Source organism: Sylvia atricapilla, chromosome 8 (genome assembly GCF_009819655.1).
Source record: "Sylvia atricapilla isolate bSylAtr1 chromosome 8, bSylAtr1.pri, whole genome shotgun sequence".
In the NCBI taxonomy this organism is placed as follows: Eukaryota; Metazoa; Chordata; class Aves; order Passeriformes; family Sylviidae; genus Sylvia; species Sylvia atricapilla.
The window spans coordinates 7843895-7861578 of NC_089147.1; the positions used below are offsets into that span (position 1 = coordinate 7843895).

A 17684-nucleotide genomic window follows, 5' to 3' on the forward strand; every position below is an offset into this window, starting at 1 on the left:
CAAAAATATACTCTCAAAAAGGAGACATTGAAACTTGAGAATAATTGACACATAACTGACAGAGAACTGCTTTCTCTTACTCCAAACTTATCACCATGGTAGGGAAGGTTTGGGATTTTTTTTTTCTTTGTTTCTGTGTGTTGTATATGCTTAACTACACTGTTTTGTTTATCCTCCACAAATGTAGCTGCAACATTTAAAAAAAAAAATTAAACCAGGAACAAGCTGTCCATTTCAACCATACGGCCATCAATAAAATCAGCCAGGCAGAAAATTTAACTCTACAAATCATGTTCCCTTCTTCCTAATTAAACTAACAACAATAATAGGTGAGAATAAAATTGGTACTTCTACTCCATATTAAATTAGTAGCATGTGAAGAAGCAAATAATTTAAAGTTCCAACAGAAGAAGCAAACCATTTAAAGTTTTCCAACAGACATTACAGCAAACAAGCATGAAGAAAGCTAGGACATACTGTTTCCTTCACAGAAAAAAAAAACATCTCTGATAGGTCCAAAAACACCTTTCTGAAAGTAATTTTTTCAAAAAAATGGCCCTTAATGCTTAACAAATCTTAGAATACTGTTGTGAAATGTCATTCTAAGACCAGAGTTTCATAGTAGCTTTTATGCAGTTAAATTTTTCAGTGTGAATAAAGCATATTATGGTGCTCTTCCTCTTACTGCCATTCACTTTTATCCTTTTTCAACTTCATTATATCATTTTAACACTGCCATCAGAGATAATGCCGGAGAGTGTAAGAATCATCTGAGTTTTGAAGGGATTTTCCCAGTCCATAAATCTGTTCAAAGAGTGTTTATATAAATATGCAAACATGAAAAAAGAAGTTAAATGTAACAATTGAAAACAATTATTTCCTTTAGCATGTAGGTATTACTTTGAAATTTTGTGTTATGCCTTCTGCAATTTCATAAATAACAGAGACTCAGATAAACTCAACAGAAAAAAGGAATTTAACAAAAGTAGAAAACTATAAATTTAATTAGTAGGCATATAAATATTCCTAAGAATTTATCAGGCATCGATTTTCAATATTATCCCATTTAAATAGTATCCTAGCTGTACCACATATCTGATAAAAAGATTTCTCTTGGTTTATTTAAATTTAACATTTTAAAAACACCCCTAGGAATAGCTTGCAGTTCACAAGGGGAAACCCAGACAGACATGGTAGGTTATTTACAGAAAATTAGAATTCATTTTCAATTATTACCTCTGACTTTTCTATTTTCAATTTTTATCCCCTTTAGGGTACCACAACCATGTATAAAAATGGAAAAAGTCATGGTGCTCCAATGCAACACACATGAAATGCTATCACTTGAAAATAATTATGTACATAACCTGAAGGAAAAAAGGTGAGGCTTTCTTTATTTTGGAAAATACACATTTTTCTTTCTGAAAATAAAAAAAAAAAATCCCTTATTTTCACTTAAAGAAACCCCAGCACTTTTTGCATCACTACATGATCAAAATGATTTGAAAGTGACTTACTGATGTAGTATTCTTGCACAATGCTTGTGTAACCATATATGGAGGAATATCCAAAGATTACAATCATAACCACATCTCTGCTGTCCAGCTCTACGATGTGTGCTGAATGACCTTCCACAGCATATTGCTGTCCATGGACAAGGACTGCAGGAATTCTGGTACTCCATGTCTGACTGGGTATGTTGAAAACCCACAGTTCATCAGTGACATTGCCATAACTCGTTTCAATTTTGCCTCCATACATGTAGATGTCTTCCTGTAAAAATGGGAGAGGAGAGAGGAGAAAGCAAATAATGGATTACAGAAAGGTAATATCTGAACTGCATACTACTCTGCTGAGCAATATTTCATAACTGAGCAATCTGACTTAAATCTTCACATTTAATCTTACATTAACCAGCTCAATATCAGACACTAATCCCAGACAATGATACTTAAACTAAACCAACAATGATAAGGAGTCTATTTCTCTGAAAAATAAACCTAGCCATGAAAATGACACCAAAATGAATCTCAAAGAGATTATTTCAACCAGAAAACCTTTAATTACATGGCTCTTCTAATCCATACTGGAGCATTCTATTTTAAAAAAAGCTAAACAGAAAGAATATTATATTGTTTTCTTAAGGAACAGTTCACAGAATTAAAATGTGATTTTCCACACATTCAGTCTATGGGGATTTCATTCAGCACATGCACAAAAGAGCACATCCTCCCCTACTAGAAAAGTAATTTAAGTTCTGAAAAAATCCAGTCACCACAACACAAAGAAAAGCGACAATGCATATATGGAATCATAAAATTATCTGGGTTGTAAGGTGCCTTACAAATAATTTTCTTCCATTCCCACCACCATGGGCAGGGACACCTCCCACTATCCCAGTTTGTTCAACCCCACCTTGGACACTTCCAGGGATGCGACAGCTTCTCTGGGCAACCTGTGCCAGGAACCCACCACCCTCACACTGAAAAACTTCTTACCAGCTCCTAAACCAAACCTGCTCTCAACACAGTTTGAAGCCATCTCCCCTTGTCCTACCACACCAATCCCTTGTAAAACATCACCATCCAGCTCTCTTGTAGCCCTTTTAGGTACAGGAAGGTGCTATAAGGTGTCACCAGAGCCTTCTCCTGGCTGAACAACCCCAGTTCTTCCAGCCTGTCTTCTTGGAGAGGTGCTTCAGACATCTGATCACCTCGGTGGCCCCTCCTGAGGAGGAAGACTAGCTTCTTATGCTGGGTGTCCCAGAGCTGGACACAGGGCTCCATGAGAGCAGAGCAGACAGGCAGAATCACCTCCCTCAACGTGCTGGTCCTGCTGCTCTTGATGAAGTCCAGGATGTGGCTGGCTCCTCTTGAGCACATTTACTAAAATCAAGTCCCATAGGAGAGTACTTTGAGTTCTTTTTAAGGAATGCAAAACAGATATTCCAGCCATCATGAACCACACACCTCAAACAGCAAAGTTGTGGTAAGTAATGAGTGATCCACTTAAATATTGACTGAAAGCAAATCCTACCGAATTTTGCTTCATCTGGATTTGCAAGCCAAGGTATGCAAAGTCACAGAACAAATTCCAGATTGTTGGCTTCACAGACTTGCTCAAGGACAGTTTATACTGGGTGGAAAAAACTTCCTTTGGTTCTGAGATACTCAGTCTTTGCTAGGACATAACCACCCCACGCACTCTGCATCCCATTTGCCTGCTGTACAGTTGTCTTCTGCATTCTACAATGCCATATTCTGGGGCTTACCCTAAACTAACCCTTTCCAAGCTGAAATTAATTTAATTTTTTTTTTAAAGGAAGCTGAAGGTTTAGCACATTTGTAAAAGTTTGACTTGGCATAAGATACTCAGAAAAAGAGGCTGGAAGATAAGGGAACTACCGAAGAAGTTTCTGCATCAATCATGCAAAAATTTCAGAGTTGTAAAAGGAGTTGATGGATTTGTAAACACAGAAATATAAATTTCAGATTGTTATCATCATACACATCAAGAAAGAGGAACTCTTGACTCTATGAATAGGCAAGCATTGCAAATATATGTGATTAACAGAATGGCAAGTCTTGTTAGTCCAGCAAAACAAAGGTTTCAGAGGGTTATAACACTGTCCCGTATATCCATGGTTGATGGTAAGGATCAGCCCAGAATTCTAAGAAAAGACTTCTCATTACCCAGAGAGATTAGTCAGCAAATACCTAACCAACTCTCCAATATATCCTAATATACCAACAGTACACTTGAAGTTTTGTAAAACATTCAACTGGTTTTTTCATTCGAGGCAGGTGAACATTCCTCAATTTGGAATTTAAATCATTCCTATGCAGGGATACTCTGTGCTACTGGTGGTGTTTGAAGAAAAGATGTTCACAGAAGGAATTTGTAGTAGGATTAGAGAGATATGTATCTGAAACCATTCTTTTCCTAGGAGATAAAACATTTCAAAAGAGCTTGGTAAAGACCCACAAAAACTGAAGAAGGATATGCACTGATCCAAAGGAATGGCTTGAACAAATATTCCTCTTCAAGGATCCTATACGGCTCATTCCTTACAATACCACATAGACCTCCAAAGTCAAGTAGGCATCACGAAAATTGTGAAATACTTATTTTCAGATGCTGATAACTGACTATGGCATAAAGAGGGAGCTAATTAGGGAGCTGCAGGGGCTGTAAAACAGTATTTAAAAAAATATTTCTGACACTGAGGATAGACACTCGTTAAAAAAAAAAAAAAAAAGGACCTAAAGAACTGCATGAACTTTGAAATGATTTCTCAGACAGCTGACAATAGCAAAGTCCTCCTCACAGTTCTGCTTAAATGATTCAAAGTTCAGATAAAAGAACACTTCCATGAGGAGCAATCTTTTAGGTGACACAGCAGATCCTGTGTACAAGAATATTCATAGAGAAAAAGACAAGAAGGTCATGACAACTGCTTTATCAGCCACAAAACCAGATTTAACTAAGCTTTGCTAAGGGCTATTTCTGAGATTAAGAAGCTCCTAGCACTGGTGAAAAACACTTTTAAAGTAAATGATGATCAGCTGAACACAGAGAAAAAAAGCTGAGAGACCAAAGTTAGTGGAAGAAATACTGAACTGAAATTAAAAAAATATTACATGCATACTTATACAGGAGAAAACCCAACCTCCTAAGCACATGAAGACAGACATTTATTTAGAAAGCCTTAACAGGAATGGATTGTAGGAACTATACGAGTGCAAACTATACGAGTCCTATGCAGCATAAAAATCATGACAGAAAAGATGGAATCCCTTCATAAACTTTATACTACCTTTATAAATTACTTCTATACTAAGTATTAATCAAGGTATATGCTAAAGGTGAGGCTTTCTGGAAGACACAACACAGAAGATGCAGAGTTTAAAGTATGCTAGTACACAAACACTGCTGACATTTACTTGAATTAAGCATAGTAGATATTTGCTTATAAGACAGCAAACCAGCCAGGACTGCAAAGTAAACTAATAAATATTCTTTTAAAAGGCAACAAAAAAATAAAATTGAGAGTCTTAGTGAAATTAGTGCAAAGAAAGTGTGAAGAATCAGGCCCAAATTAAATATCTTAAAATTGTCCTCAGTCTAGAGAAGGACAAGAAGCAGATTTTTCCATGGAAGAGATAACAAAACAGGCAGATAAGCACCAAGAAGATACAAGGCCACCAACACATTCATATTTTAAAGTTCTGATACCACACATCAAAACCAAAACTTTCAATTAGAGTGTGAGATAGAAAAGTTGAGCATTTACTCAGTAATTTAACCTTGGCCATATTTGATATATTACATCATATGAGAAACATTCTCTAAGAAGTTATGGGAACCTTCAAAGACCTTGTGGTTTTTAAACCAAAATATCCTATGACTATTTATGCAAATTGAAGTATAGAAAAGTACATTGTTCATTGAACTTCAGAGTTCCTGCTCAGTAGGAAATTCCAGAAAAATGAGAAATTTCTTCCTGTAAACAGAGCAGGTTGACAGCTCTCTCAATCATGACATTCCCACCTACAGATCACATCAGTTGATTTCTTGGCAGGTGCTCAGGTCCAAGCCAACACAACAGCCAGTGCAGCTCCTGTTTGCGTCAATGGAACCAAAACCTTCCAGTAATTGTTTTCATTTTCTCAAATCACATTTTTTCCCTGAAAAACAACTACTATAGTGGAAAACTTTGATGAACCATAATGATTTAAAAAAAATGACAAAAGGTATATGATCTGTAAATATTTGAGTGTGCATATTGGACAGAGAGGATGACAGCGGAAGGCAGGAATGATCAGACCAAAGACAGGATTTGAATAAAACAGTTAAATCACTGTTTAACTGATTTAAAGAGGGAAGAAAACATTCTTTGATCTAGGATTTCTCTTATAGAGTAATGAATGACATGCACATTTTTGACTGGACAAAATAAGACCAAAAGAATAACTCAAATATAGTGTCGCAATTTGAATGCTGTAAGAATCAATACAACTAACAGCCATAAAATTCCTCTTAATTTCTTCATCTTATTGATACCATCATCATCTTTGGAGACAATGTTTGTTAAATAACCAAATAATTCAAATAAAATTAAATGCCTGTTGGGACAGGTTTAAAAAAGAGGGAGTCAGACTCTTCCCAAGGTAATCCAGCAAATAAACCAGATGTGATGTGCACAATTTGGATTACAAGAAGTTCAATTTAAATATAGGAATAAACATTTCTCATTGAGAATGGTCAATACTGGAAGAGGTTGGTCAAAGATCCTTGGCAGAGGAGTATCTTACATTGAGGAAATATTAAACCAATCAAGGAGGATGGTTTAAAAAAATCACCAAAAAACCAGGAGCACCCACTTGTCCTTTAAGTCCCAATCAATAGACCACAGCAGGGTAAGACTTGTACACACTTCACATTGAATCCTGAACAGTCAAAATAATTTGTTCTATTGACCTTAGACATGTTCTCTCCCCTACACCTTATCTCAGTGTTAATATTGATTTTATATTTCATATAAATGCAGTAATTCAAGACTTCTAAAACTTATCATATTTTTATTCCTAAGACTTGACAATTTTTCTTTTTCCTAAAGGAACAATACTCAGCTGCTCAGGCTGTACCTTGGAATGACACACTCTTATGCAAATCCTGCCTGCATTCCAAAAGAATCTTATCTGGTAGATACCACTAAAAAAAGTGTTAAAAAACCTGCAACAAAGGGGTAATTTATAATCCAATTCTAATGAATTGGAAGCAAGTTAATCACATTAAAATAACCACATAATTTTCATTTTTTATTTCTTAACTGTATCATTGCTACATAGAAAAGTTTCTCTCTTAGAAATGAGTTTTTCTGTCTTAATTCTTATACAAATCTGAACTATTCCTGAAGAACTGGTCAAAGAAATGCTACTCACAAACCACATGAACAATCATTGTCTATTTTCTTGAAACAAGATCATCAATCTTTTTTCTCTCCTAGACTATATCCACACCTTGGTATTGAAATTAACTTAACGTAGACTAACAGAACTATAACATTTATTAGGATTTTTGTTCTCTGTACCTCTGCCTGAAATTTCTACAAGTTTAGTCAAATTGGTACATCATCAAAGAAATTCTCGAATTTTTTTTTGCAAGCAAAATACAAGTCTCACCAAATGTCATCTGGCAATAACTCGTCCACCACAAGCCTTTTGTTTGTATTCAACATGAACCACCTACTTTAAGACTGTCTCATCTTCCTTTCCACAAACTGTTGTTATCTCCTTTAATATGGTTAACAGTATCAAGGACATTCCGTGTCATATCAAAATTAAAAATTAGTTACATTTCTACTTGATTCAGTAATCCTCCCATTAGGTCTGACAGACTGGAAAGCAGTCTTCACTTAACTCTTCCCCCTGAAGCCTGATTTATTAATTCTTAGTTTGTTGTGGGACTACATCCTCTCTGAATAAGAACCTGAGTAAGTTACAAAATAGGAACATTTTAATTTATGTTCCAAACAGGACCAAATTCTAGGTCAAGACAATACTGCACCACATCGGTCGTAAGGAGGTCAACCTAATCAAGATTGTTGTCACTTTTTTCTTCACTATTTGCAGTTTTCCAATGGCTGCTGGATTTAGTTAAAGGTGACTTTACCTGGACTTCACTTTCAAGCCCAACTGGAATATAACACTGAAACCAGGAATGAAAAATATGACACTTCTACATAAAGAACCAATCCCTTGATGAATAGAAGGGAACTCTGAATAGACTTTTCTCAAGACTACATACAAAAAGTGTAGGGCAGCTCATCTCACCTACTTCTCACAGTTCTGAGATCTGCAAATCAGAATAAGAGAGCAAGTTGTGCAAAGACATAACTCAAAGTCACAGAACAGTAAAACTACAGAAATTGCTGGTACAACTTACCAATAGCTACTTAATAGAATAGTTAGAAAATACTTTTGTATTACCAGTGCTATTCAAATTACACTACAATAGCCAACAAAAATAAGCAGTAAAAGAATAACAATAAACGAAATGGTGATTTTATCTTGTTCATAATAAAGTAGGAAAAGTTTTTACTCTTTTTTGCTCTGTTAACACTAGCTTTTGATGAGACTAATAAAAATACCAGAAGATATATACAGACTCAACATCAATACCAATTAATTTGTAAAAGAATCAAAACAATTACTCTCTTTTAATAAAGTTTTAAAAGTGGAAGTAACGTTCATAAAATTCAAATGAGTTAAATTAAATTTGACTCTGTATAAAATGGTCTGTGTACTTTATGGTTACTACAACATCAGCTTGCCTGCTTCATCTCTATTGCCAGTCTCAAAGAAAACGAACACCAAAGCCCAGCCATCCTTCCACTGTCTTGGGACCAGCACCAACAGTTCAACTATGAGGTCAAATTCAACCAATGTTGATGACACTACTAAAAATATACTGAGTAAAGTCCCAGAGGTGACCACATATATACCTTGCAGGCAACTCCCTTCCTCCTTGATTCCAGGGATCTAGAATTTTGGAATTTCCTCTAACTCCCCACCTAAGTCACATTTATCAAAGCTGTATGCACCTACTCTAAAAACCTCACAAGTCATTTCCTCCAGTCTCTTTATAAACCTATTTCTTATATAAATTATTTCAAAATATATTTGAAATGTATTGAAATGGTATTTTCAGCATTGAGGTGCCAGAAACTAAATACAATTTCTGAGAGACAGTGGAACCACATGTTAACAGCATCTTTCCAATAATCAGCCTGAGCACTATTTAACAGCTTAGGTGGTCTAAAAGTAAGAGCTCTTTTATGGTCTCTCCACTATCAATGCATAAAAAGTCTTGAGGATTTGTTATAACTACACATCAGTGGGAGTCCTCAGATCTTCTTTTCTTCAGAATAAAGAAGAACAGTACTTCAATTCTTACCGAAGAAGTTTTCTGAGGGAAATAAAGTAACTTACTCCATTCTCCACAGAGTCAATCACAGCTGCAATTTACCTTGCACCACAATCGGGCAACACTGGCCCTGTGTTCTCACTCCAGCCCAGCTCTAGGCTTTGAAATCTCAGGAGCTCAAGTCAAAAACTTAATCTAATTTCTTCTCTGTGGATATTTTTTCCTATCAACCATAAAGGAAACATTACACAATTACTGGCACAGAGCTGAAAACACAGCTCAAAGCTGCCATCTCTAGGCATTATGTTCTACTGCTCTTCACTCTAAATTATTTTTTCTGGTTTTTTGTTTTGTTTTGTTTGTTTGTTGTTTGTTTGTTTTTTTCCCCAAGAGATTGAAGATCTAAATAGACAAATATCAGAACTTTATTCTAACAAGTTAATGTAAGAACTTACTCCAGAAGGGCATACTTTTTCCCCCTAAAATTTCTTTGACATGCATGATCAACTCCTTTTGGCCCATGTAGCTTCCGATATTTGACATAACCACTAGTACAAGCAGCATAGTAGTTAATTATTTCACAAAGGTTCATTATTAGTGATTCCAAAATGCTAATTAACATGTCTTCAACAACAGCCACAGCTTCTTCACTATACTTTTCCTTGCAGCTTTCATCATTAACACAAGTTGCACTTCTTCACTGAGATCCAAAGAGATGTCTGAATTAACACAGATCTCTCATATTTAATATCTGCTGGTGAAAGGATTTCTAAAATGGTTACCCTTTAGTTTGGAATGTCTCAAGAAAATATTAGCACTGCCAAATGAAAAGGTTAAATTACATTTTAAGTCTTTATTCTGAGCTGCTAAATGATACATTACTCAAATGTTTCCTGACTAAAAAGTCCACATTCTACAAGAACTGTAATAATCAAAGTCACTGGTCAAAAAGATCTGACCTTTCAGAGAACAGATAATACATTAGTAATGAATCAGGGAACTGACAGAAAGAAAAGCAAGCTTTGAGTTGATCTTAGGGCATGCACAAAATCTAGTTTATATTACTACTGAAAACATCTCTACAATATTCACCACCCCACACACAGATTCAACATCTTTGGAAGAACAACAGACACCAGGAAAACAAGACAAAACAAAGTATCAACCCATTCCTTCAGTTCCTCTTAGAGGAAGCACTCACTATATAAAAGAAGACCAAACATAAAAAGAAACTAAAATGTACAACTGAAAGGGTAAAACCGTCAAAAGAAAAATACGAAAAATGTGAAAAAGTTAATTTTAAGACATTGCTAGACATTTTTGCTCAGATTACAAGAACACTTCCTATTTGAAAAAGAAAACAAAACTTTCCATTACGAGTAACGAAATAAATAAAGTTTAATTTAACAGAAGGATCACGGAAACTTAGAAGAAAATGTAGAGCTCAAAACAAAGTTCAGAAACTCCATCAGATTAAAACAGACTTACACCAAGGCAAGATATGAAACACCTTTAATGAGATGCCTCCAAAATTTATATATGAGGTACTAAGACATCACTTTTCAAATGCATTAGCAATACACCTAACTAGATACTTTATGGTGCCAACAGACTGTCTGAAGGAGTATTCTGAGAACTGAAAGCCACAGCAATAAAATGAGGCTAACTTTCCCACATGAGTTCTTCATGGTAGACTTTACAGATATTTCCATAACAAAAGCTAAAAACAGAAAGTTACAGTAGGAAAAAAAACCCCCCAAGCCTGGCAAATAAAGTCCCTGGAATCAGTTCTGAAGAAATTAAAGAACCCTGTCTGTAGTATGCAAATACCTGCTTAAAAATGTGTCCATACCAAAAGACTGGTAAGGGTGAAGCAGAAAGGACAGAATTCAGTGAGTGAAACAGACAAATAGATGAAGAAAAATTCTATGAATTTTTGAAAAGGGAAGTTATATCTTGCAAATAAAGCACTGGCTTTTTCTGAAGAAATCAAAGGTCCAGATGATACGTGTACCTGAAATTTCTGAAAGATGTTTGATAATATTCCTCATGCCCTAAAGGAACCAAGATGTTCTAGAACATGGAAAGTAGACAACACAAGGCTAATTAAGTCTATAAAATAAAGTTTGGGGGGAAAAATAGCAATTTCTTAAATGAATAAAGGTCATTAGTGCTGTCCTACAGACATGTGCAACTGGGATTAGCTTGTTCAATATGTTAAAAAAACAAGCTGGCATAGGGATGAGTGGAAAAACAGCAAAACCTTTTGACTATACTATGCTATTTAAAATAGCTAAGACAATGGGTTAAACACAAATAATTGCAGAAGAATCTCCTAATACTGCATGTGCAATACAAGAAAAATTAAAAGAGTAAATAAATGCTCACATGCATAAGGGTGAAAAGATGCCTATGTGAAAAAACGATTTAAAGCCTAAACATATGGGGATGGGTTATGAGTTGCCTAGAATGAGATTCTGAGGATGTAACTGCCATTTCTGTAAAAAATACCAATTCAAAGCCAACAGCAGATTTTAAAAAAGCTTAAGTACCCTAAGGAATTAACAGGAAAAGAATTATACCCTGAACTCCCTATGACATCAATCTCTGAGGTAAAAACACACTAAAGACTGTGATTCCTTGTTTTTCAAAAGGGATATAACAGAATTAGAAGAGGTAAAGGCAATGGTACCATGTTATCTAAGGTATGAAATATCTGCCTTATAGAGAATTATTAAAAACACAAGAAATTTTCAGTATGAAAAAGAAATGGTAGAGGATGTGATAGCCTTACAGAAAATCTCGAGTAGTATGAGGAAATAAATGGAGAATAAAAAGTAGGGATTATCAAAATTAAACTAGCTAGTACCAGTTTCTGAAAAGGCTGTATTTCTTAAAAAATATTCTGGAATTCTTAGGCACAGGATGATGTTAATGTTAAAATACACGGTCCAAAAATTGAGGGGGGGGGGACGACAACCAACAACAACAACAACAACAAGGATTCATAATTTTTCCACAAAAACACTATCTTATTTTAGGAAATCCCAGCTGCAAAGTAGGACAGTATTCTGAGGAAGCCTCTGTAAATTCCTGTCATTTTTTCTTATATTCTTCCCTAGGCATTGACCGTTACCCATTATTCCAGAGGTGTTACCAGGCGAGATGAGCACTTTGGTCCAACTTGATACAATCCTGTTTGTCTGCCCTGCTGGGGGTGCCTTATGCAAACAAATGAAAAATTGCCACACCAATTCTGTATTTCTCTGTCACAGCTAAGAAGCCTGTCACCCTTTGTTGCTTGTGTCCCTGATAGCCCCCACAGGTATATGTTGTAGCCTTCTCTCCAGCCCCGTCTCCTTGTGCTCCTGGATTCCCTGAACAGCCCCCACACCTGGGCCATCGCTTGCCAAAGGACCCTGCCACCAGCAGCTGTCTCTGCCTGTGGGGTTCAGCCCCTGAGGATGGTGCCTGGTGAGCAAGAGCACTGCCACAACCCCAGTTACATCTCACACACATGCCTCTGCCTTTTATTGGCAGGTTGAACTCTTATTATGGTCAGCGCAGTGATTGAGAAGTATTGCACAATCTCTGTTCCAAAAACCATGCAATACACCTAAGTATTGAAGAAAACATTAATACAAAATATTTAGAAATTAAATTAACCGTGAAAGTCTCTGCTCATGGTGACTCAATTAAAGATCACTAACTGCGCACATATATAAATATATTATACAGAACATTGGTCAGTCCAAACCTGATACAAAGCAAGAGTGTGTCCATATCTCTGGAGTGGCCCTTTGGATACAGGAACTACATTCCATATACTGCTTTCCAAATTGTAGCTAGGAGAGAAACAGAAAAAAACATTTTCAACCTGCAAAGGAAATAGAAGGGCTTGTATGTTCAAACTAACTCTAACTCTGATAGTAATTTCTTAGTGGGGCAACAGGACCCTCTGAAGTACTACAACAGTGCACTAATTTGTGACAGTGCACTAAATATTCCTCAAGCAAAACAGGAGCAGCTCTTTAAGGGACCCACCAACAATCTCAGAAAATAGGAGTAACTAACAAAAATCACAAGACTTTTTCTGTTATCACATTAAAAACTCCATCCCACCAAACTGCTCATACCACATGCTTTTGCATTACTCTGAAGATTTACTGTTGGGCACTCTGTTAACCATGTGGTTGATTTTAATTTCCATTATATTTTCATTAATTAATCAATACAAAATAAAGAGATAAGAGAGGTAAAAAAATAAATTACAAAGGTAGAAAAGAAAAATCAAAAAGGTGATGGGATTTGTTCTGAGTGTGTGGAAGAAAGCAACAGGTAGACAACAACAGGATAAGTAAACATGCTAATAATATGCTAATAGATATATTTTAATACTTGCATTTGCCACATTTAGGGCCTCTACATATGAAGTTACCATCCAAATCACCTGGGTCCTATTCACAGCTGCTTCAACTTTGTTTTCAATAGTTGATCAATAGATACACATATAAACTGCCATAAATATAAAAAAGTGGAATACAGGTGACCTGCCTGATCCTACTGGCATGGCACCAGCAGGCAAAGTGCAAGCACTAAATACAAGAGTCCCGTAACCATAAATTAACATCAATAATGCGCATGGCTCTCAAAATGAAAATATCAGCAGTGAATTTCTTTCACTGTTTTATCACCACAAAGCTCTTTATGTTTTGCAGTTTTTCACCAAACTGGAGTACATATAAATATCACCTACAGTTTGATGTTGCCCATATTTTCCCTTTCTATAATCATAAAAAAATTACAAGCATAAAATCAGACCATTAATAAAGAATCTAAAAAAGACATCAACCTTTCATCTAAATTAGAAGCTGCCTCCCTGGTAGGAACTGTTTTCCCTAAGCCCCACCAGAAAAGACGTGGCAAAGGAGAAATCACTCACTTCAAGACCATTTGGAAGGAGCTGTAGTTAAAGGTGTATCCACCGATCACCCACATGAACTTCCCATGGAGGACAGCCTTGTGGGAAGCACGGCCCACGGAGGGGCTGAAGGGCTTTACATTGGGCAGAATCCAGTAAGACTCCGTGGAGGGGACGTTCAGAGAACAATCTGGACCTGTTTTGTAAACAAATGTGCAATTTGTACAATCTGTTAGACGGGGATGCTGAAGCCAATAAAGCAGAAACAGGGGAGGCTTAATTACAGATGTCAGGATTGCTCATTCTGATAAAATATGTTGTACGCTTTTATGTTTAACAGATGCTCAATGAAAAAATTGACAACATGGGATGTCAATCTAATTGAAAACATTAGATTAGCGCAAATAATAACAATTCATTTCTGCATTCTTCTCAGAAAACAGACTGTGAGTCACAAATTGAAAGAAAGGCACGAAGCATCACATTTTTAAATGACCTATCATTTAGGTCTAAAACTTTTAGAACTGTATGGTTTTCGGAGAAAACCTATACTCTATCTGAACCAGAATATATTTATATCAAAGCAAATAAACGAGTTCTAATATGCATTATACTATATTAAATCTTAGAAGTAAAAATTTGCCTTTTGCAAATGCCATTCTGCATCATTTTTCAGGAAGAAAATACACTATCAAATGCTTATCAAAAGAATGATTTTAATATTTGAATTTTATAACATTTTATAGACCATTCTACAAAGCCCCTAAACTCACAACTACTACATATTCTTTTCAAACATATTTTGGCCAATCATTTTTGTCAAAGTAAGAAAAGTCAGTAAAATGCCTAATATTTTTAGCTATAGGACTATAACAATCATGAACAGCAAAAGCAAATTTTTATTTGTTCTGTAATAACAAAAATGTGATCTCTTCATCAGCAGTTTATGCTCTAGATCTTATTTAAGATTTGTTTATATAAATATATATATATATGTAAATATTGTTGATAAAGGCTATTATTGGAGGGCCTTTGAAGAACCACAGAAGTTCCTGTCTGACCATGTGACTGAACAATAAAACAATACACAAAATTCAACATAGTTAAACTGAAAACTAAATAAGGTACATTTTAGGATCATCTCAGGATAGCCCATGAAAATATTACATCACCACTCAGCAACGGTCAAAATAAAGAATTGTGCCAGAATTGAGAATACTGTTACCCCACTGCATAAATTTGTGGCTTGTGCAACCTTAGAAAACTGTGTCCTACTGAAAAAAAAGAGATTAGTGCTGGAGACTGTTCACAGGAGAGTAATAAGGATGTTCCAATTACAGAAAACACTGTATTCCTTTGAACTACTGACTTTTCACTTGGAAAAAAACAAAATTTGGAAGTGAATTATGGATGTTTATAAAATAAGTGATAAAGAGAGAATCCACAGTCTCTCTGAATATAAAGAAATGAGTTTTATTAAATGCGGCTTGAAGAAGCCACGTTCAAAGCAAACAAGAGACAGTTCTTCATGTAAAAAAGTATCAGATCCCTTTGGCAAAGATACTCCCCTCGTAAAGGGTGCTCCAGATGCAAAGATTTACATGTGTCAAGGAGAGACCTGACATAATTTTAGAAGAGAGAGCTGCTGAAGTTCACTAAGTAAGATAAATAAGTAATGTACATCAAGTTTGCAATCATTCTAAAACATTATCTTGGGGGAATGGGAGTGCAGGGAGATTGTGTTTTTCCAGTGTTTATTGTAATTTTGGGGGCAACTTGTTACAGTTACTTCCTATTCACAACAACCAGGCATCCAAAGTGTACACAACCAGCTGTCAACTTTTCTCAGTACACTACGGAAGAATGATGCCCACTTGTATCCAAATTACCTTCCATTCACTGAACGATGGAGACACTCAGTTCCCATAGTTCATTATGCCTTCTACTCAGAAAAGATTAATGGTATCTGAATGAGGTCTAATGAGAGTATGAACAATTCAGTATATTATTTCCTAAGCGTTAATAATTGATACTGCAATGAGAGTTGTAACATCAGCAAAACCGTGACTTTGGTAAATCACTGAAGGGAACAATTTGAATATAAAAGGGCTTTAAAATAAACAATTGGTTAAGTATTCTTTGATCAGGGAAGAGCTTAAAATGATGGAAAGGGTGCCTGCAGGTCAGGAGGAGCAGCCGCATCTCTCGGTTGTCACCAGCAGCCTCCGGGCACCGGGATGTGGTGGCCAGCAGGGACCTCTGGTGGCGAGCGGGGAACAAAGGCAGAATTCCTGCGGCGCATCCACACACGGACACCTGGCACCGACTGCACCACAACGAACGCGAGAAAACCGCCTCATACTAGGCTAAGAAAGCAAAAACTCTTAGCCAGATCAGTGATGGAAAGAATGTCACAGACAGCCCTCTTCCAGCCTCAGTGCTTCATCAGAACTGAACGGCAGGAAAGGTGACAGGGAACGCAGGAACACCACTGTCCATCGTCTCAGAGAAAGCCCTGGGCTGGAAGGAGCCTGAAAGATCAGCTCCAACCCCACTGCTATGGGCAAGGACTGACCACGTTATGTATCAATCGGGACAAAAATGGAATATAGAGCTGCAAAAATGCAAAACAATAGAATAGTACTGGTCTCTACCAAAACGTCGTTTAAAAAGCAAATTCTTTTGTATGGCTATTGCTTTATAAAAGCAAGGTAAATGCAGGACATAAATATAATTTATAGATTTTCCTACTTGAATCATACACCATTATTTCAGCAAAAATACATATTCTCTTCAGAGAACATCACATTCACTAAATGCGTGCCTTCTGTGCAACAAAGAGCGCTACAGCTGCAGAACAAAGATAATGAAAAATATGGGTGGGGGGTTTTTTGTTATGTTTCATGCAAATATGATTTTTCTCCATTCATTTAAAATTGAGTTTCTTTCTTATCTTCCTAATGTGTCAGTCAATCCACAGAGGGGGTGCGGGGGTGGTGGAGGAGAAATCCTTTAAAAACAGCAAACAACTTTATAAACCTGAACTGGAAGTCAATTACGTTATCCTCTATGGTAGGAAAAAATTCTATAGGTTTAAAAAAGTGGTTTATCCCCACTACACAAAAGAAAGAATCTAATTTCAATTTATTGAGGAATTTCATGAAAACCAAAGTAACAATCCCTTCCAGTAGTTTAAGTCATAAGATCAATTTCCACCTAAATGACTAAACATCATCTATCGTCTTCAAACCCAATCTTTTCCTTTGGGAGCACAGCAGAAAAAAAACAGAAGTATTGATGTGTTGAATATAAATTTCACCGTGCTCTTCATACAATCTAACAAAGCGATTTTAAAAGTATTTGTTGTTTATTCTGGTTTTGTTTATCTAATCATTTGAGTTGAGAATTATCACTTTAAGATAATTGTTCAACTACCACAACTCAATGGTTGAAACTAGTCCTACAGACAGACCAGTTGAGCTGGAATGGCTCAGTAATTCCCTCTAGGCATTCTAACAGTAGGCGTACCCTGCACAGCTCTGCAATTGTATGTAATTATTCTTCCCATCCTGCAAATAGTCTTGCTGAAAATGGCAAGGCAGAGAGATCCTGGTGAGCTGTCCAGAGAAAGCAGCAGGGCAGCAAGCTGTGCCAGCACTCAGGCTCCCCCAGGAATGACACAGAAATCCTGATGCAGCTCTTGAAATGCCCCTGGGTGCTGTTACTCAGCCCTGTTTGTCTCCTCAGGCAGAAGAGTGGATCATCCAAGGGCATTCTGGCCTTAGGGGATGTGCAGGGTCAGATTGAGCAGGGGAGCCAGAAGGGCTGCAGGGCC

At 36.4% G+C, this 17684-nt stretch overlaps 1 protein-coding gene across 3 annotated transcripts in view; it reads right to left on the reverse strand.

The window, feature by feature from the left end:
• ATRNL1 (attractin like 1) overlaps positions 1-17684 on the reverse strand; it is a 430796-nt gene that overhangs the window by 361744 nt on the left and 51368 nt on the right. For all 3 annotated transcript variants that reach the window (XM_066323527.1, XM_066323528.1, XM_066323529.1), the window contains exons 6-8: positions 13871-14045; positions 12686-12773; positions 1518-1773 (exon numbers count right to left, since the gene is read on the reverse strand). In XM_066323527.1, the coding sequence (XP_066179624.1) occupies positions 1518-1773; positions 12686-12773; positions 13871-14045 (519 nt within the window). The remainder of the gene's footprint in view (positions 1-1517; positions 1774-12685; positions 12774-13870; positions 14046-17684) is intronic.